The following is a 21,386-nucleotide window of genomic DNA, read 5'->3' as shown; positions in this document are numbered from 1 at the left end:
ACATACAAACGCCTTACAAAACGGCAGCCAGAATTGAACCCGGGTCGCTGTCGCTGTAATAGCATTATGCTAACCACTACACTACTGTGCCTGCCCCGAGTTAAAATTACAGATGGATAATCTTACAGAACTGGCCAGTTTTGATACAAATAGGAAAAGTGAGTATCAGTAATTGTTGAATTCAGTATTGAATCCTGAAGCGTGCCTGGGTAGATCACAGGAAAATAGGAGCAAGAATAGGCCACCCAGTCCCTGAAGCCCCCTGCCTTGCCATTCAATAAGATCATTGCTTATCTGCCCCAAGCTGCAACTCCTCTTTTGTGCCAGTTCCACATTTCCCTCAATTCCCCAATCTTTCAAAAGTTTTTCTCTTACCTCTTTCCAGGGTAGAGAATTCACTTAGATGAGATGCTGTTTCTAAAGCTTAAATTGGTCTTTGTTGGAACAATATAGGAGACCACACTCAGAGTGAGATGGAGAATTAAACTGACAGTCAACTGGAAACTCAGGGTTCCTTTCAGGGCCCAAAGAGATTTGTTTTTTTCCCCCCCCCCCCCCAGTGTAGAGGAGTCCATATTGTGAACCCTGAATCCAGTACACTAGATTGGTAGAAGTGCAAATGAATTGCAGCTTTACTTGGAAGGAATGACTAATCACTGGAGAGTCGAATGGATGAGGTAAAGAGAAAATGTTGATCTTCCACAGTTGCTTGGGAAATTGCTGTGTCCATTGCATTTGCTCTGATTTGAGAGGTTCCACACAAGTGCCTCTGAGTTGTCTTATTTTCTCCATAACATTGACATTCCTTCTACCATAGTTGACAGAGTCTTGGACTGCGTCTCATCTATTTCCCACACCTTTGCTCCAAACCCTACAGCTCCCAGCCACAAGGTTAGGGTTCCCTTAGTTCTTACCGTCCACCCCTACCCACTGGCCTCCACATTCAATGAATCACCCTTCACAACTTCTGCCACCTGCAACAAGATTCCACTCCCACCTTCTGCTCCCCTCCTGCCTTTCAGCATTTCAAAGGGACTGTCTTTTCTGACTCCCTCGTCACTCTTCTGCTTCCACTAACCATTTCCTTCTCATTCCACTTTCTCACGCAACCATGGAAGTTGCTTCTCCTGTCCTTTTATTTCTTTCCTGTAACTATGATAATTGGTGGAGTACAAACAGACTAAAGAGGATGGTTACAGGAGTGAATGTTACTTGCCTTTTGAGAGATTGAGGTTCTTTCCCTGGAGCTGTGGAGAAGCATGATTTACTGAGAATTGAATTTCACAGTTTAATCTTTTGTCCTTACATTAGCTGCACTGTGGCATTTAAGATTGTCACAAACGGTGGAAAGAAAAGAACATTGTTTTATTGTAAGTGACATTGCAGAAGGGAAGAAGTTCACTTTACTTTGAGTTGTATGTGCTAAAACATTGATTGAAAGAAATGGGAGACAAGACATCTGAAGAGTCAGTTAAACCAACTGAACAGTTCCTCATCCCAAGTCTTATATTCCAACTGAAGGAGTTTAACAGCCCGCTCAGCATTTGGATAGAAGCATGGCAGACTTCAACACATTTTTCAAAATGGACTATGGAATGGACAGGTATGAGAATGGTTCAATTCTGGGGGAGGCAATGCAGAATTGCAGAGTTTATGGAATCCTTTATGTGCATATTCAAATGAGGCAGGTCAGTGTTACCCAGGCAATGAAGACAGAAGTCAAGCGACATCACCCACCAGAGAGTAAACACATTGGGGAAGTTTTTGTTGTGATCTCATTGCTATCTACACCCCTTCTCCCACCCTCGCAGTGGTGGAAGGCACAAATAAGATAGCTTCATGTATAGAGGGCTCAGGCTTCACCTTTAAACCCCAACAGGAGGTGGAGGCAATGGATGAAGGGGAAAGGAGAACAGGAACTGGCAGAGGAGGAGCAAATGGCGACAAGGTTCAAACAAGGTGGACTTCATAACCTGCAGATATTCTTGACTGCCACACTCCATAGGCTCCAATTCTATGCAACATCAACCACCTTAATATAATGCTGCTTTGGGATTGGCTGGGTCATCCTGAAACACATCATTCAAGTGCTGCAGATGTCAAGTCCACCCACCTATCCAAGGCCATGACAGATATTTGAGGAATACAACTATGAGTACAGAAAATCTAGATGTCTGGTTCCTCAGCTACAAATGGAACAATGTTAATGTTGCCAGGTTGGTGTCACTGTCCAACTTTGCAAATGTGCCTCTCTATGGAAGAATTACAAAAGTTTCTGATGGGATGTTTCTGAATTGCTCACATCATTCAGGGAAGCACCTGGATCCTTTCAATATCAAGAAGTTTCATAAAATGGAAACACCTGCACAGTTTAAGGCATACATGACAGCAAGAACAGTAAAGTTGAAACATCTGGATAAGAATGCTCTGGAAGTGATTCTTTCATATCCACATTGAAAGATGTAGCAGTGCTTATGTCTACATACCTCTTGTATCTGTGTCATTCATTAGTTCCTCTTGTCTTCTTGGACTGAGCAGCAGAATATCACTACCTGTCTCCAAGTGCACAAGTCCCAACTCAGGCCATTTGTGATTGATGTGAGCCTTAACACTGTGGTCAAAGTTGTGATGTTGTATTGTCCAAACCCTGAAGCACTTGGAGACATCAAACCAATGACTTGTCCGGGGTGCTGTGTCCTCTCCTTTTCAGTCTGAACTTTTAGAACATGGCTGCAAAATTGAAAAGCTGATGATGTGCCTTCCAAGACCTCAGATCAAGATTTTCCAACATACAAACTGGGAGTTGATGAGGGAAGGCACAGGTGTCAGAGACCTTGCTGAAATGGCTCTTAAAGTATGCAGTTGGAAGACTATTGCAAGAGCGTGCATTCTCCATAATCACTAACTCCCAAGCTGCAAAACAAACCACTTATCTAAGAATGCACAGACTTGCAAAAAAAAAGTTGCATCATTAATAACCTAGTTTAATAAATTGAGGATAGAATTAGCTCCTTACAACCATGGTTACAACATTTGGGTATTTACTGGCAGATCTTAGGTTGATCTGTTCTTGCATTAATCACTTACAGAAATTTGTGCCCTGTATGCTTCTGATAATAGCAAACTAAACTAGTCAGATTCAAAATGCACGTTTCCATGTGATCTGTGATAACAACATTCCTATTGGTTGAATTCTCCAGTAATCCTCACAAATCCTGAGACACATTTATACCTTAAGGAATGAACCCAGAAAAACCCTGGGAGATATTCAACTCCACAGCAGTTGAGCTATGCTCAAAACTTCCATTTTACTCCACCTTCTGAAGAATCATTAAATATTATGTTACCTGATCCCTATCCCCACCCCACCTCACCTGCTCCATGGCTGCCACACCATTTGCAACTGCCTCCTCCCAACACAAGAAAATGGGAGTAGAGTAGGCCATCAGGCCCTTCAAGCCTGCTCTACCACTTAATACAATCATGGCTGATCTATCCTAGCCTTACCTCCTTTTCTGTGCCATTTCTCCACACCTCTCTCTGCCTTGATTTGTCAAATATTTATCCACCTCCACTTTAAATACTTCTAAAGATCTAGCTTTCACCACTCACTAGGGCAGAGTTACAGAGATTCACCAACCTCTAAGAAATTTCTACATATCTCAGCTTTAAATGACTGGTCCTTTATTTGAAGTTATATCCCCTTATTCAAGGTTCTCCCACTAGTGAAAACATCCGAACATCTGACCTACCAAGCCCCCTTAGGATCTTATGTTTGAATAAGGTCACCCCTCATTATTCTGAACTTCAAGGAACACAGCCCAAACCATCTTGTCTGTCTTGGGTAGCACAAACCCTCTCATCCTAGGAGTTACTGTTGTGAATCTCTTTTGTATTGCCTCCAATTTTACGAAACCTTTTAGGTAAGGGGACCAAAACAGTATGCAGTATTCCATGCAAGGCCTTACTAACACACTGTACAATTGTGACATCACCTTCCCATGTTTAAACCTTTGCCCCTTTGCAATGAATGCCAAAATGCCATTGCCTTCTTAATTCCTTGCCAGACTTGCCTGCTGGCTTTTTGTGGTTCATACACTAGAACACATCCAGATAATAATCTGCCTTTTGATTTCTCTTACCAAAGTGCATGCAAACTCCATTTTCCAGTCATTTGCCTACTTAATCTATCTATATCCCATTATAGAATCACAGTCCCCTCATCACAACATGCCCTTCCTCCTATTTTTGTATGGTCAGCAAATCTGGGAAACTAACTTACAGCAAAAGTGCTTTGCCCCAATTCTCCAGAAGGGGTTGCAACATTAGCATTTTTAAAGGAGTAAACTATTGCACCCTGATGCAAGATGTCAGAACATCAGAAACCAGAAGCTATAACCCCTGTAACACAGTTCCAGGATTCCAGAGAGAGCACCTGGAAGTTGCCTCCCAAGCCACACACCATCCTGACTTGGAAATATATAGCTGTTCCTTCACAGTCACCAAGTCAAATCCTGGAAACTCCCTCCCTTACCTCAAGGACTGCAGCAGTTCAAGAAGCAGCTCACCACCACTCTGAAAGGCAATTAGGGATAGGCAATTAAATGCTGGCTCAGCCTGAGAAGCCTACAGCCCTTGAATGAATTTTTTTTTTTAAAAAATGTGCTGTAATCTCCATCAGTCCTACAAACTCTGAAATTTGTACTCCTCCGAATTTAGCCTTGAGTTCTAATAAAACGGCTCACCTTTGCAACTGTGCTTTCAATGGACAAATCCTAAAGTCACAAAATTCCCTCTCTCAATCTCTCTACCCCTTCTCAAGATAATCTTAAAATTTAGCTATTTGGCCAAGTTTTCAGTCATCTCACCTAATATCTCCCTTATAGGTCAAATTTTATTTGCCAGCATTCCTGCAAGGCACCTTGGGACATTTTACTACTTGAAGCACTGGTTTGGTGCTGTTGTACAAACTGTTTTTACTTGCCACTGTAGATATGAATCAGTGCATTGCAATCATTTGACACCAGGGCACCATGCAGCTGTTAACCTCCCTCAGCTGGACACACATTCAACAACTGAAACAAAATTACCCTTCTACACCTGAATAGTTCTAGTTGACGAGATCATGAACTCCTTTCAGATTAGTTGATGGATCTACTGAGACTTGCAGCAATTATGGCGAATTTGGGTATGACTGTCACACCTGTTTAATTTCAGTCACCTAGAGGGAGTGTTATGGCGAGAGGTGACAGACTACCTTTCATGGCTGAGAACTTTTTGTGCAACCAGTTGCTTCCAGGCATCCATATTATATTTGAACAACATTTCAAACATTTTTATTTTGTTTGTCAAACTTTTCCCCTTTCTCACATTCCTTTATCTAATTTTTCTATTCATTTCATTTTTATTATTGTTCTCTTTATTTTATTCTTTTATTGTCCAAATAATAGCTCAAAGATTGCCCTTGCCCCCAATGAAATATTATCACCCTGTAACATCACTTTTCAATAGGTGTTACATGCTTTGCTGAGTAAGCATTTTCCATTTTCATTTGCATTTTTTTTACCCTCAGTTTCTGAAATTGGAACAACTTTAAGTCAGCATCAATTGATTTACAAGGGTTCTTCTTTTCATCTACTTGCAGTAAATGAAAATAATTGCATTGGATACCACAACTTTATCAGCACTGGAAAGTATCCAAGTTCGACATAGTTAAAAAAAGAGAAAAAAAACTTGCAATTACTTAACGTCCTTCATAATTTCCAGATTCCCCCAGCAATTCTTAATCAATAGAGTACTTCCTGAAATGTAGTCATTGATGCAATGTACTAAGAGTTGATAAGAAAAAGTAAGAAACAGCATTTAAGATTAAGATATCTTTATTGGTCACATGTACATCGAAACAGTGAAATGCATTTTTTGCGTAGAATGTTCTGGGGGCAGCCCGCAAGTGTCCACCATGCTTCCGGCGCGAACATAGCATGCCCACAACTTCCTAACCCATTACGTCTTTAAGAAACCCATTGATATATATAGAAAATATATAAAATAGTACAAATTTAAAACTGAAAGTTAGAAATTATCAGATTCTATAACAGCAAAGGAAAGCTCAATCCTTGGATTTAAATTTCATTGCAGGTTGTCGGTCAAACCCTCTAGAGGCATATTTCAGATCTTACAAAAGGCAAGCAAAGAAGATCTAAATTCTAGCACAGTACTCAAGCTACTTCCTCAATGCCACAAACCCAAAATCATGCCCCACACAAACCCCAATCTCTTGCACAGGCACCAATATGTGCTGCGCTCATCTACACACTCGTGCAACCATACACACATCTGCACATGCATATATGTGCAGACAGACGTGTGCACACACACAAATAGACATTGCAGTATCAAATTGCTTCTGAAGTAACTTCAGGACTTTTGCCTTTAGTTCCATGATCACATTGTATGTAAATATGGAAAATTCAGGAAATACTCAGCGAATAAGTAACAGAGAGAGTGGAACAGAGTTGATCAGAACTGGAGAAAATTTAACAGATTTTTAAATGCAGGAAAGAGGAAGAGGGTAGAGGAAACAAAAGGGAAGGTCCGTGATGGTGAGGAATGTTGCTGAAATTGCCACATGTTCTGTAATACAAGTATAGTCTGCTTTTAAACAAAGAATTGGCTGACCCACACGATAGCTCAGGATGACTGTGTCCCCCATTTCTGAAAAAGTTTCCTCTAAAGGTTAAATGTGGGCATTTCCAAACTCTTGCCCTGTCCCTGGACTCACCATTGAGTCCAGAGATGTTCTGTCATGTCTGATGCACTTTGTATCTGGGCCCTTTGCTTTATGCCAGCCATAGATGACACATCTGGCACAACCCTGATAATGTAATTGGAGTAGTTGATCTTCATTGAAAAAAGTACAATTAGCTAAGTTTTTTGTTTATTTATTGCTTTCCTTGTATATTTATAGTTTAGTTAATTAACAGTAATTCAATGAGTTTGCAAATAAATATTAATTTTTAATTTTGTTCATAAATGTTACTTTCCAATCTTTGATCAATTTTGCCAGCTTTAAACATTGGTAATTATCAGTGAAACAGCACCAGCTGCCAAAAGCCATGGTGTTAGTGCTAGAGTTGGCTCCTCAGGATGCGATGAAGAGAGACCCAGTCCCACATGTGGCATACTCCCTCACAGAATAGAGGTGGAACCCACACCTCAAGGTTGAAGGCAATTGTACAGCTGCAGCAGGTTTCTGCAGCTGTGGGGTTAGTGGTTAGTAATGAGTGTGATCGCAGACAGTGGGTTGCCTCACAAAATAGCTGTTAGAGAAAATTGTTTATATTTTTATAACAAAAAAAGTAATGAATAAAATGGAAGTCTTATTTGCTACTCAGACTTTAATTTCAAAACATTATACTTTTAAAAATGTGTCAATGCTAATTCTAACCTTCCACAGTCAATGGTGCTGAAAGTTTATCAATGCAGCAAACATGCCCCAGCTACTCATCTTCCAACATCCAAAACTTCAGTCAATCTAAAATTCTGCTGCCTGTTTTCTCATTTAGACATCACTCTTTTACTGGCTGCCTTGACTTCCTAACCAGCAATGCAATAGAATATAGAGCAGTACAGCATAGTATGGGCCCTTTGGTCCACGATGTTGTGCCGACCTATATAAACCTCTTCCATGAGGAATCTAACCCTTCCCTCTGACACAGCCCATAACCCTCCATTTTCCTTACATCCATGTGCCTATCTAAGAGTCTCTTAAATGTCCTATTGTATCAGCCTCTACCATCCCCCCGGCAGTGCGTTCCAGGCACCCACCACTCTCTGTGCAAAAAAACTACCTTTGACATCTTCCCTAAACTTTCCCCCACTCACCTTAAATAGATGTCCTCTGGTATTGGTCTGGTATTGCTGCCCTAGGAAAAAGGTGCTGGCTGTCCACTCTATGCCTCTCAATCTTATACACCTCTATCAAGTCACCTCTCATCCTTCTACTCTCCAAAGAGAAAAGCCTTAGCTTTCTCAACCTTTCCTCAGACATGTTCTCTAATCCAGACAGCATCCTGGTAAATTTCCTCTTCACCCTCTCTATAGCTTCCACATCCTTCCTATAATGAAGTGACCAGAACTAAACACAATACTCTAAGTGTGGTCTAACCAGAGTTTTATAGAGCTGCAACAGTACCTCACAGCTCTTGAACTCAATCCCTCGACTAACGAATGCCAGCAACATAAGCCTTCTTAACTACCCTATCAACCTGCATGGCAACTTTGAAGGATCTACAGACTTGGACCCGAAGATCCCTCTGTTCCTCCACACTTAAGAATCCTGCCATTAACCTAGTACTCTGCCTTCAACTTCAATCTTCCAAAGTTTATCACTTCATACTTTTCTGGATTGAACTCAATCTTCCACTACTTCGCCCAGCTCTGCATCCTGTCTATATCCTGTTGTAACCTACGACAACCTTCTACACTATCCACAACACAGCCAACTGTTGTGTCATCTGAAAACTTAGTAATGCACCCTTCCACTTCCTCATCCAAGGCACTTATAAAAGTCACAAAGATTAGGGGTCCCAGAGATCACAATGACTGTACAGTTCTCATCTTCATGTCCAAATTACTTCATAGTCTGAGTCTCCCCTAGCTCTGCAACCTCTTTCAACCCTACAACTGTCCAATCACTCTGTAATCTTCCAATCCTGAACCCTTTCATATTCTCCACTTCAGTTTGTCTACCAGCAACAGCTGTGTTCAGTTGTGTCAGTCCAAAGCTCTGTAATTCCCTTCCTCCCTCTCCTTACGATGGTTCTACAAGCCTATCTTTCTTGATGAAACCTTTGGCAAAACCTGTTCTACTCTTTCCTACTTTGGCTCATTATTAAAAAAAATTTGATTATGCTGCAGCAAGATGCTGTCAGACAGTTAAAGACAAATGCTGTTACTATTCACAGCCACTAAAATCCAGGTTTCAGTTTGCAGAACTGTAGGAGACCATCCTAACCAAGCAAAACTGCAACAACACAGAAGACAAACTCTTCTGGTCTGCTCACTCCAAAGAGCCAACTTGGTTCCTCGATTGAAATACTTATCCCCTTTTTCTTTAAATGTTTCAATGAACCCTGTCACATACAGGAATTGTGCAGAAAGCACTCCATGCTCCAACAACTTTTTGGTTCGAAAACACTCCTTCCATCTCTCTAGACCTGTGCAACAATTTAAAATTGATAACCCTTTGTCATCAATACATTCCAGAGAATAATGCCTGGGGGGCTTTGTATCCAGCAGAAAGCTGCTCACTCTTGTCTCACATATTGTTTTCAGAATATTTAATAACATTCAGTTTTTTTAAGTTTACAAAAATTAATTTGAAAAAACCTAAAACACTTCAAAATATTTAAGTGCTGTACACATAAATAGTGCTGCAGCCCCACCTAGTGAAAAAAGTCAGAAGTAGCAAAGCAACTGAAAGATACAGGTGTGTTTTTCCCACTGTCCTGGAAAGCACATCAGGACTTCATTTAGACAATAAAACAGAAAATGCTGGAAGTATTCAGTAGGTCATATAGCATCTGTGTAGAGATAAATAGGGTAAATGTTTTATGTTCATCAGAATCCAATACAGATAGTGGAATAGGAACCTACTAGACAAAATAGGTTCCAATGTTACTGGCTGCTCCTTGAACAGTGATAGGGTTTTCTGACTACATCTCCTTCACATCAGGTGTGAAGTTGGGGTTGTGCAGAATGAACCCCACTGACAAAACTGCTGAATAACCAACAAGCAGCTGAAGCATGTCCTCTGGCTTAAATGAATATCAAAGGTGTCAAAACACCTGGAAGATTTTCTTTATCATTTATGTCATTTGGAAAACAATTAAAATCATTCAAATAAATTCAAATTTCTTTTTAAAAAGAATCGACAAATACAAATACCTTAATCCTTTGCATTTGTTCTGGTCCATTGAAATTGATGAAAGAGAACTCTCTGTTCAAGTGGATTACCAGTGTGACTGCTGGGCAGACGCTGCCCCCTTCACCTTGTGTAGTGAAAATTTCCACCAATGGTTGTCAACAAGTTCTGGACTTGCACCTCTGTGCACACCTGTGCGGAAATCCCACACTTGCTAACAACACAAACTGCTAGTATTATATCCACAAAATCCAGCCAGTGTTTCAGAATATTCCCATAGGTCATCATATAATGTAACTCAGTGACATAATCTCACAGTACCAAGCATAAACATACTGAAGGTGGATTATATTCCACTCAATGATTTTAATAACCAAAACTGGATTAAAGCTGCGGTCAAAGCTGCTGATTTAAAGGACTGGTGGTAAAACACAGCGACAGAATACCACTGCACCATGTACATTATAGTGCAAACTGTGACTGCCACTATACTGAGAAGGGCATTTGTGTATCCATTCACCCCAGTGTGACTGTGCCGAACAGGTGGATAATGATGCTATGGCTTCAACCTGCATACATCTCCAACGTGATGCCAGATTGGAGGCAATGTTCCAGTTAATACCACACATGGAGGATGAGACACTCAGCAGCAGGAAAGAAACCACCACCAGCTGTAGTTAAATGAATGATCAGCCACTCATTGCTAATTGATTTCCATCAGCTGATGCTAAAGTGTTCAGCACTTTCTGGAGGAGTTTGTTTTTTTTTTAAGTTCCTTAAGTCTACAGGAGTTCCAGGTGCTGAAGATAGATGTCTGAACTTCAAGGCTTCTACAGAAATGCTTTGCTCCCAGACTTCGGTGCATCATTTTGGCATTCCCCTTGACTGGAAGAATGAGTAGAGGACACAGAGCAGGAAGGACGTGCTCAGAGTGGGAGCAGGAGGGAGTAGAGGCATGGAGAAGGCAATCATATCCACCCAGGGTTTTCAGGGTGCAATTTTATATAAACCTCAGCAAGGAACCACAGGTGAGGTATCTGTATTTCCATAGGATGCCCTCAATAAATAGACCCTTCATTCCACCTGCAACTCCAACCCCAGAGGAGACTGAAGTACTTGTTCAATAATTGTCAAGGTCTCTGTAACTATGTGTTTCATGTATCCTGCTCTTTTTAGTCTGGAACTGGAAATACCAGCATCATCATCACAGTTTGTTGTTGACTGTTGAATTGGGGGAGACCAAAAGGCACACTGTTCCAAAAGAACTGAATACATGCCATTTTCTCTTGCTAGAATGAGTAGGTATAATGAGCAGACAGCTTCAGAAGGACTGGATGACTTCTATGCTGTGTGGTGCATGGATTGCAAGTCCATCATGACAACCAAGAGATATGCCAAGATCTGAAGGGAGTTACCTCTCAGTGTCCAGCTTGGTTGATAGCATACATAACTCATCATTCAGATCAATGCTCAATATCCTGAAGTTGCCTTCATTTTGTGGCCAGTCGGCATGCTATGTATCATTGGCTACTGGGCCACAGGGTTACTGACTTAATTCTGGTATATAACCTACATGCAGTCAATGTTCATGTAGCAAATTCCATGATACTGCATGAACTAAAATAGAGTTCATTGAAAACAATGATTCCACTGCCTGTGGTTCTGGAAGAGCCAGCAGCACTGATCCCCTACTGCTGAAAACATTAAGGGGGCTGGCGAACTACCATAATGGTGCCCTTCAATGTTTTCATACATTTGAGCATAATAAACACTCATGGATCAGGAATTAAAACATTGCCACTCTGTATAAGTAGCCACTATTGTTTTGAATCCATCATCCATGAGAGGTCATTGAGAATAGGATCACAACATAATGTACCTCCAGGTTCTTAAAGCTCCACTGCAACATTGCTGGTATCTGTTAACACGTCATATTACTCTAACTACATCAGTTTCAAGTAACGTTACTACATCAGTTTCAGTATAATGTGAGGAAACATCTGGGAGGCTATTCAGCCCTTTGTGTCTGTGCAAGTCAAAGAAGAGCTACCTTAATCTGTTCTGCCTTCCAGGACTTGGTCCGTAGCCTAGTGGGTCACAGACCCTCAACACCAGGCCAAAAGCTGGGCTATTCTGCAGCATGTGACTGACCTTCTGGCACCATAAAGCCCTTCCACCCTCTATAAGAGGAAAGTCAGGAGCGTGATAAAGTTCTCCGTACTTACCTCGGTGACAGCAACTCCAACATTAACCGGAAGTCAAAAAACAACAGATGCCGGAAATCTGAAATAAAAGCCAAGAGTGCTAGAAATACTCATCGGGTCAGGGAGCATCTGTGAAAAGAGAAGCAGATTTTATGTTTCAGGTCAATGACCCTTCATTAGAACTGCTCTCTTGCTTTACTGCAGCTCCCCAAATAACCTGCCTCATACATCTTGGGATTGAACACTATTTCTACCCAGCTCATCTATATCTTAAGTTATACAGCAAGGAAACAGGCCTCTCACTCCAACTCACCTATGCCATTCAGGGTGTCTACCAGAGCCAGTCCCATGTCCCTCTAAACCTTTCCTATCCATGTATGTGTCTAAATGTCTTTCACACTTTGTAATTACACCTGCCTCTATCACTTCCTCTAGCAGCTCATTCCATAAACCACCCAACCTCTCTGTGAAAAATATGCCTTTCAGGTCCCTTTAAATCCTCCCCATTTCACCTTAAACCTATGCCCTTTAGTTTAGATTCCCCTACCCTGGGAAAAAGATTGTAACAATACATCTTATCCATATCCCTTCATTAAACTCTAAATTACTAATATGCATCTCAAAAAGCATGATACCAAGTTGTAAGCCCAGTGGAGCCCCACACCTTCAAATACAAAAACTTTCTGCAACTAGTGTGTTCTTACCACTCAGCCAATTTCAGAGTAAGTTCTCCACTCTCCCTTGAGCCCTAAGGGCTTTTAACTAGCTAGCCATGTGGAACCTTGTCAAAAGACCAAGTAGATTACCTCAAATATACTGCCTTCATTGATCCTCATTGATTTCTTCTCATTAACTTCAAACAAGTTAATTGGTTCTGATGACCTTCTCTCAACAAATCCATGCTGACTTTTCCCAGTTAATCAGTGCCTTTCTAAACAAAGAATCATACCATCCCTCTAAATTAATTCTGATAACCTGCCCACCATTGAAGCTAAACTAACTGGCCTAAAATTTCTTGGTTTATCTCTTCCTTTTGTAATCATTGAGTGAAGATAACAAACACAACTTAGCAGTTAAAACATCTGCACTTGGTACAAGTAATTAGTAGAATACATTACTAACAAAGGAGTCACAATGCAAGTTTGCCCCAGGGCCATAACTTGGTCTTGGTAATCACAGACAGTCCCTGATTCTTTACCTCTCCATGGTGTTTTGTCCTTTTTTTTCTGCAGAGAGGAAAAGAAGATGTGCATGAGCGAAAGTAATGGCATATGTTCTGCAGGCGGATGGACTTATTTGGTTGTTGGTGGCCACGAGGGAGAGGCAGAGTATTGCATGAAGTTGAAGATCAGTGGATATGGGGGGCGCAGAGGCAGAAAGTGATGGATGTACCTGTTAGCTGACCAGGTATGAGGAGTGATGTGCTTGAGATGACAAAAGAGGAATTATTGAGGTGCTGAATCAATGCAAATATCATGATGTAGGTTTTTGTGTCATTTTATTCACCTTTCAATTTCATGAGATTGAACTTCCTGCAATGCTGAATCCAGGTGCAGGGCCTTCCTCCTGATGTTCACTCTAACAGCAGCCTCACATTTTATTGTGTCAGTGGGAGGCTCTTTCTTATTGTCAGCAGGGAATATATTAATTCCCTCCAGCCAGCGGCAAGACATCAAGCAGCAAATTACTGAATAGGTGGGCAGTCTTGCCTCACGTGCATTCCATCTTCTGTCTCCCATACCCTGTATGGCCAACTCCAAATTCAATCAATGATATATTTGCACTGTGCCTTCAACATGTGGAACTGAAATTAAGTCACATCTGTTTTCACTCCTCCTCTTCGGCTAATAGGTCAGGAAACCCATTAATAATACTTAAATAGTGGCCTGAGTTAAAAATCCACTGACAAACATGCTACTGAAAATCAAAATCAAAGTGCAGATGCTACAATAAAAACAGAAAATGCTGGAAGCACTCTGAAGGTCAAGCAGGTTGGGAGCAGTGGGAGGGAAGATCTATTGAGGAAACGAGGGTCCATTGTTGAGAAAATGACTGCTTGACTTGCTGTATATTTCCAACATTTTCTGTTTTTATATGCCACCAAAAATTTTAGTTTCCTCTTTGTGACTGGGTCCATTGACTTCCAGTCTAGTAACATCTCAATTTTAAAGTACATATCCCAGTGTTCAGACCCCACCCTCTCTCTCTCATGGCTTTTATTCTTTGTAATCTTCAACCCCTATAATTGCTCAAGATCACCACAATCTTCTATTTCTGGCCTTTCACACCTACCCAGTTTTCATGTGTCCAGTACAGGTCCTCCCGAGGTTATGAACGCCCAACTTATGGACACTCTGCACATACGAACGAGCATTTGGGAGACCAGCAGAATGAGTTTGCTGCAGGCACTTTCTGCCGTGTGAGAACTCGGTTTGCAGCAATATCATTGCATCTTGCAGTGAAATCTGAGTTAAGCACCCTGGTTTAACTACACATTGCCCTTAGTTGGCCTCTGTTTTTATTTAAATATATTGCTGGGTGACCACATTTCCAACTTAAGAACTGTTCAGGTTACCAACAGTTCCCAGGAAGGGAACCCTGTCCTAACCTGGGGAGGACTGTTTTGGTGTTTGGTGTCAGTATCTTCAGCAGCCAAGGTCTGATGCTCTGAAATTCTCTTAGGAACCTCTCCTCCTCCTTTTTATTGCTCTCCCTTTATTTCGACCCTTAAAGCCCATCTCTTTCAACAAGCTTTTGCTCATCAAGTTGGTTATCAAATTGTTTGCTAATCCTCTCATGAAATCCTACATAATATTGTTGTTGAGATAAAACCAAGTGAACTTTGTTAAATGCTATTCATTGTTTTAATTTTATGAATAAATGGTTGATCTAAAATCTATAATTAAAAGTAAACAATTCCTAAGCTTTGCTGGCAACTACCACCACAAGAGACAGCATGCAGCCAAATTCTTCACAAGTTCACATTCTGATATCAAATACCTTTAACCTCCCACCCAGTTGCCCGAAGGCAGCATTTATGTTTTAATTGAATGCATCTCAGGTGTGCTTTTTACTCGTTGTACATCATTCTACTGGTTAAGCCATATGCTTTACAAGACGACAAGAAAGGGCACGGTAGGCAACAAAATTACATTTTTAAGCCTCTTTAGGTCAAATTGATGTTTCTGAACATTATACATGAATGTTTTGTTTGCTACTCTTCCTCAAACAGTACTTGCTGGAGGGTTCTTTCAGGATGTTTCTATTTATTTCATACAAGGTGTTGGTCTTCAATAACTCAAGCCAAAATGATTACTTAGAATTGCTTGCTTTCCTCAATAAAATGGAATAATAGCAAATAGAAATAATTTTGTGCTATAAATGTATGGTTATTATGAAACTTTGTAAAACTCTTTATGTGTTTCTGAATTGCCGCCGTAATCACTATTTGCATGTTGAACAGCTGGCTGACTACTTGCTTGTGGAGCTCAAGTTACATAAAAATCCAGTTGCACTTCATAGATATCAGCAATGCAGAGCAAAAGATGCAGTTGTTCAAAGATTAACAGATTAAAAATAAAACTGTAAGAACTGCATGTTGAAATGTTTATTCCTTTACTAAAGTTGACTTCTACCAAACGTCAGAAATATTGCGATAGAATTTTACTTTTAAAATGACTGTGCTTCTCTATGCAAGCTGGATTGTGATTATAGTTTACCGTATAAAGTGCTCTATTCAACCCTTAATTTTGAAGTTAGTTTGAAGTTTCAATTAAAGATTTTATTTCCTTCTGTAATAAGAGAAGGCTGATTAGGCATGTAATGTTCGTTAAAAATATTTGTATTCAGCACTGATTAAGGGGAGTTCCTATGCCCCCAAGATGTATTTTGAAATAGTAGCAAAATCTGCTGGACTGATTTTCATCCTGCTCATCCTGCAGAAATCATGCAATGGTGAAGTTAAAATATGCTTAGTGGTTAACCTCCACCAACCTAGCTGAATTCTATCAGATTGCAGTTTTGATCTTACTTTTACCAGTTGATTGACTTATGTAAGGGAAGACAGCAGGGTCGCTCTTTAAACAAGTAGATGGTCCTCTGACAATCACAAAACTCTCATAAAATTGGTACATATTTCCATATGTGAATCCTTCAAAAGTTTCAGTCTGTACCTTTCTTTCTTTGATGTCTTGGCCCCATATCTGATTAAAAATCAATCTCTGAAAATACATTTTGCTGTCAACACCTTTTTCAAAAAGATTCCAAAGGTTGTGCTTCATCTGATCTCTGGTTTAGTGTTGATTGCTGAGTTTGAGAGTTGCTTCTGATCTAGTAGTTAGCTGTAGACAGATGCGTTAAAACTTTCAGTGAAATTTATCCACTCTTCCCAGAACCTAAAAGTTGCAATGAGAATGACGATGTGGTTATCAGCATTCCCTATTACAATGTGGGAAATCTGGCAGAAAGTTATGGAAGCCAGAAGTAGCTGTCATAATACACAGGCTCACCCTTTGCATCTCTCTTCAGTCTATTCAGCAGAAATCAGTGAGAACTTGAACTAAAATATTCCTAAGTCTTGTTGAGTGAGGTGTAACTGAGCTTTTAATGATGTACTAAACCCTAATTACTCCTTTTGGCTCTAACAAACTAATTATATATGTGTACTCTAAACCTATGAGATAATTAAGAATTATTAGAATCATAAATATCAACTTTACTTTCTGGTTTGTTTATATTATTTCAGCTCCCGCTTTAATATTGGGCGTACATCCCAATCTTTAGCTTAGTCTCTTATTGTAAAATATTCAAATAAAATTATCTCAATAATCACAGCTTCTACTTAATTCGACCAACCACCAGCTGGGAAATTGACATTATGTGTTACCTAGAGGTTGTTTTAAGATGCAAGATCTGCATATGTTGAAATAGCAGGGTGAAAGGAATGTCCAGGAATCAATGTGGAGGAAGGTCATGCCTGGGCTCAGCTGCAGAGGACCCAGATGTCTTCAGTGTGGTGGCCTGAAGAAGGCTGGCAGATATGTACAATGAAAGGCTTGGTGCTTGGGCAGACCTGCCAGAAACCTATGAGCAATGTCAAGGGACATGGAGGAGGACAGAATCAATCCTGCACAGCTTTTCCCCAAAGGATGGACCCTATTTGTTCCAGCATGGAAGTGGGGTCAACTCCATTGGCATATTCTGCACACAGCTGCCACAAACATGGATCACTGAGTTTCCAGTGCAGCTTGAGCAACAACCACACAATGTCTGGGTGCATGGATGCTGCAGTAGAACCTCAGACTGCTACCGACATGTTCAAAGGGACCGCAGGATATCACAGCGTTTTCTCCTCAACAAAAAACTAATGTTGCCAAGAAGCCACCCCAAGTAATTGTCAGTGGCTCCATGGAAGAAGAAGCTTATGTCCTCTCCGAGAGTGAAAGTATTCATGATTCCGCCAATGCCACTCTGACAGTGTCCTGTCAGCTTGCCAATCAGCCTAGACTGCCATTGCTTATAGTGAGACGTGGCATTCCAAAGCTGAGATATAAACCCAGAGCACCTCAAGGTCATCCTTCAATGGCACCAACAGTTGTCTCCACTGAAAATTAGCAGCTTTCCACCAGAGATGCTGCAGCCACAAGGGCAGCCCTATATTACGAACACAAGGTTAAGTAAAGTGATGTAGAAGACAAGCTCTTAAGGAATGCAGCATGACAATTTCCACTTACTTGATGCCCATCTGTGGTGGAGATGCTCATCAAACACACGAGCCTTGTTGTCAACAGGTAGCCCTTGTTGCCGAGGATGTTTGCTTTGATGGTACAGAGGCAGAGGGAACAGAAATCTGCCACAAAATAAAGGCATCATGACAGCTGCCACAATGTCAGGCACTGACGTGTTGCTTCCAGTCATGCAGCAGCTGGACATTAAGGAGATGGAATCGGTATTCATCCTGGTTTGGTACAGAGTTAGTATAGTGAGATGTCTGCACCCCTGTAGGGATATCCTCAATGAAACCTACCACCTGCACCAAACTGGCCAGGTGACCTGCAAATCCTAGTGCATGCAGTCAATGCATCTTGCAACATGCATCCAATTCTCACACATCAATATACTCACTTGACTTGCTACTCTCTGGTGAAAGAGAATGGAGGATGATCAGTCCTTCTGCAATGGTAAATAACAAACTGTGAGATGCTGCAAGTAACTACAATTCTGCCTTGATGGATCTTAGCCATAGAAATATTGACAGCGACAAGCAATGCAGTCATTGACCTTGCCTCTGTTTGGTGCAGATGGCAAGTTTCACTGAGGAGATCATGACTGAGGTACAGATATCTCACACACTGTTGACATGGGCTACTCTGTACTGCTTTATGTCATTTCATAAAGTAATGCCCCAATCGTGGAGTTAAAAAAAAATCAAGATTTCAGCTGAAGTAGAAAGAGCGGACAGAGGATAATGCCAAAAACAAATTTAAACAATGTTAATTTTAAAATACTGGAGTCTGACTTTACTTTCATACTTCCATTTAAAATGTCTGAATCCACATTTATAAGGTAAAGAGCTTTTTGGTTATTTGTCACACTGGTGAGCTGTGAAGTCTTGGTGCAGTAGTCCTGCATTGTACATGGGTGCTTGCAATGGAGGAAAAAAGAAAGCTTGTAAAGCTGTAACATCTTCATTATATTAACTGTCAATATCCTAAGAATCCAAGCATCAAGAATAAGGACATTTCCCTGGCAAAAATGGAGAGCAAGTACTTTGGAACCAAACATGAAAGCTTTCTGTATTTTCAATTAACATAAAGGGAGGCCACCCCATCGAGCCTATGCCGGCTCTTAGAGTAATCCCATTCCCCATTAGTTTTCTCCGTAACCTACTGTCCCCAAGTTCCCATGCTTCTCCCCCAAGATTCTATCGCTCGCCCCATTATAATAGGAGCAATTTACAGAGGTAAATAATACTATCAACGAACACATCTTTGGGATGTGAGAGGAAACCAAAGCACTTGGAGGAAACCCACCTGGTCACAGGACTGTGCAATCTCCACACAGACAGCACTGGAGGTCAGGACTGAACCTGGGTCATTCGAGCTGTGAGACAGCAACACCACTAGCTCACCATTATGCAGCCTTATTTGCCCTTAAGCATCTCAAAAGCTCTTCCTGGCCTTGGAAATATTTGGAAGTGTTGTTAATATGATACTGCAGGGAACTCACCAACCAGCTTCCACATGCCACATAAACAATATTATGATAATAATCAGAAAATCCATTTTGGTTAAATTCGTTGAGGGATAAACATTGGCCGGAATACCAAAAGAATGTCTCTGCTCTCCATTGGAAAATGCCATAGATCTTTTACTTTGATTTTGGTTTGACATCCCCCCTGAAGAATGGTACCCCTGGCAGTGCAGCACACCCTCAGTAAAGGACTGGTACTTCAGCATAGATATTGCACTGAAATCTCTGGACCGAGGCTTAGCTAACAACCTTCAGATTCAAAGACAGGATTACTACCAATTGAGTCACAGAGCCACATTCAGTGAAGGCAGGGTAGGATAGAGAGGATTGGAGCAAGGAAAAAGCAGGTGAAAAGATAAGGGTAGAGAAGGGAGAGGGGGTGGGGGGAGGACATTTATTCATAACTTCCAGGTCTTATGTTGTCCATTATTAGGCTTCTATTTCAAAAACCTGGTTTACTGCATTTGCCTTCATCTAATTCCTTCAAATGGCTGCAAATATTGGCCCAGAATTTCCTCTGTAAGTGGTTGACTGCTTGTACTCCCCACTCACCTACCCACTAAACCTGCCCTTACCTGGGAAACTCCAGGCAGTTCTCATTTCACCAACTGACATCAGGAGAAGTCCAGCATTAGAATGCAGTGAACTTGACAGCCAGCCAGTCACAGTTTCAGGACACGTTTTCACAAAAGCTTGCGGGTAATTACAGATCTCATTACAGTTATGGAGGTAACCACTGTAGTTTTTGCACAAAGCTATGTTCAGTATAATTTGCATATTTATTAGAACCTAAATGGTTTCTGCTTCTGAAATATCGCATGACTCTTGTTGGATAATGCTGTTCTTAGTTTTATATCTTCTTTTCAGAAAGGATATCACTGTTTCTGACTACATTCCACAGGATGAGGCTGGAGACTGTGACTTTCCTTGGTGAGTATTGTTAAAAAGATGAAGTAACTTTCAATAATCAGTTTGTGCACATATAGGAAAATGATCTGCAGGTCATCTCCATCTCAGGAACTTACTTTTGCAGTTCCTTCTACTTTTTCCATCAGTTATCTCAGTTAGATGGGGAGCAGTTGTGGATTCTGGCTCTCTTCAGTCTTCAGTCATTTGCATCTTCTTCCATCTCCTTCTCTCTCATGTGCCTCCAAAATATCACTTCAACTTGTCTTCAGTCTTCGCCTTCTCAAGCCTAATATCATTGGTAACTTCTTCAGCATTGCAATGTATTGAAATTCATATATCTTTATGGAATGAGCCAGTAAATAAAGGCACTGCCTTCTATATCACAAATATGTACTAACCAGAATATCCCCACTACTTCTCTGTACATATGCTCATTTAGCTGAACCATTGATGCATAAGAATTGGCTTAAACACCTTTGGTTAAATTGCTGTAAAATTAACGAAGCTTTAGACATTCAGAAACATACAAAGTTATTTTACAGTTTTGACAGCTAGCAACTCCAGCCTTAGCCAACTGTCAAAGTTTTTCTCAGTTGTCTGTGTGTAGGTCTTGTTCAGTTCACCACCTTCTACATTGCAGAAGGCTCTATCAATGACAGGGCCTCAGTGCTGAGGATCACACAAGACAAGCTTGTACCATTCTCATAGGTCAGTGGTAAATGTACTCACTCACCACTGACTGCAGATTCTGGGCCAATATAGTGGTCAAACAGAAAGAACGGCATGTCCCCCTATTAAATGAGAATTCGCTCTACAGATCAGCAGTGACAGGTGTGGCAGGTGAGTGTTGGATGAATTCAAGTTTACTGAGAGTGGATAATGAGAAATTAATCAGGAGGAAATTAGCATATCTGGAAGTGACAAAGAAACTAGTGAAAGTATCCTGAGAACTGGTGGTGATGTTATCTATGGAGCACATATATTGTGCGGAAAGTTAAAATAATATGGTTCTTTGTAAATAACCTTAAGCAAGATTTGTGGCAAGACATCAACCATGAAAGATAATAGACAGCTGGCCTATTAATATCCAGGCATGC

At 40.8% G+C, this 21,386-nt stretch overlaps 1 protein-coding gene across 2 annotated transcripts in view; it reads left to right on the top strand.

Moving 5' to 3' along the window:
• The first annotated feature begins 15,258 nt into the window (after positions 1-15,258).
• The window catches only part of lamb4 (laminin, beta 4), an 86,575-nt gene continuing 80,447 nt past the window's right edge, over positions 15,259-21,386 (top strand). For both annotated transcript variants that reach the window (XR_007957808.1, XM_052033619.1), the window contains exons 1-2: positions 15,259-15,264; positions 20,248-20,310. Coding sequence is in view for 1 of the 2 variants with exons in the window: in XM_052033619.1 (XP_051889579.1) it covers positions 20,283-20,310 (28 nt within the window). In the remaining variant the exon portion in view is untranslated. The remainder of the gene's footprint in view (positions 15,265-20,247; positions 20,311-21,386) is intronic.

This window comes from Pristis pectinata, chromosome 19, assembly GCF_009764475.1.
Source record: "Pristis pectinata isolate sPriPec2 chromosome 19, sPriPec2.1.pri, whole genome shotgun sequence".
NCBI classification, from domain to species: Eukaryota; Metazoa; Chordata; class Chondrichthyes; order Rhinopristiformes; family Pristidae; genus Pristis; species Pristis pectinata.
The sequence above is the reverse complement of the archived record's forward strand: the minus strand, read 5'-3'. Positions and strand labels throughout refer to the sequence as shown.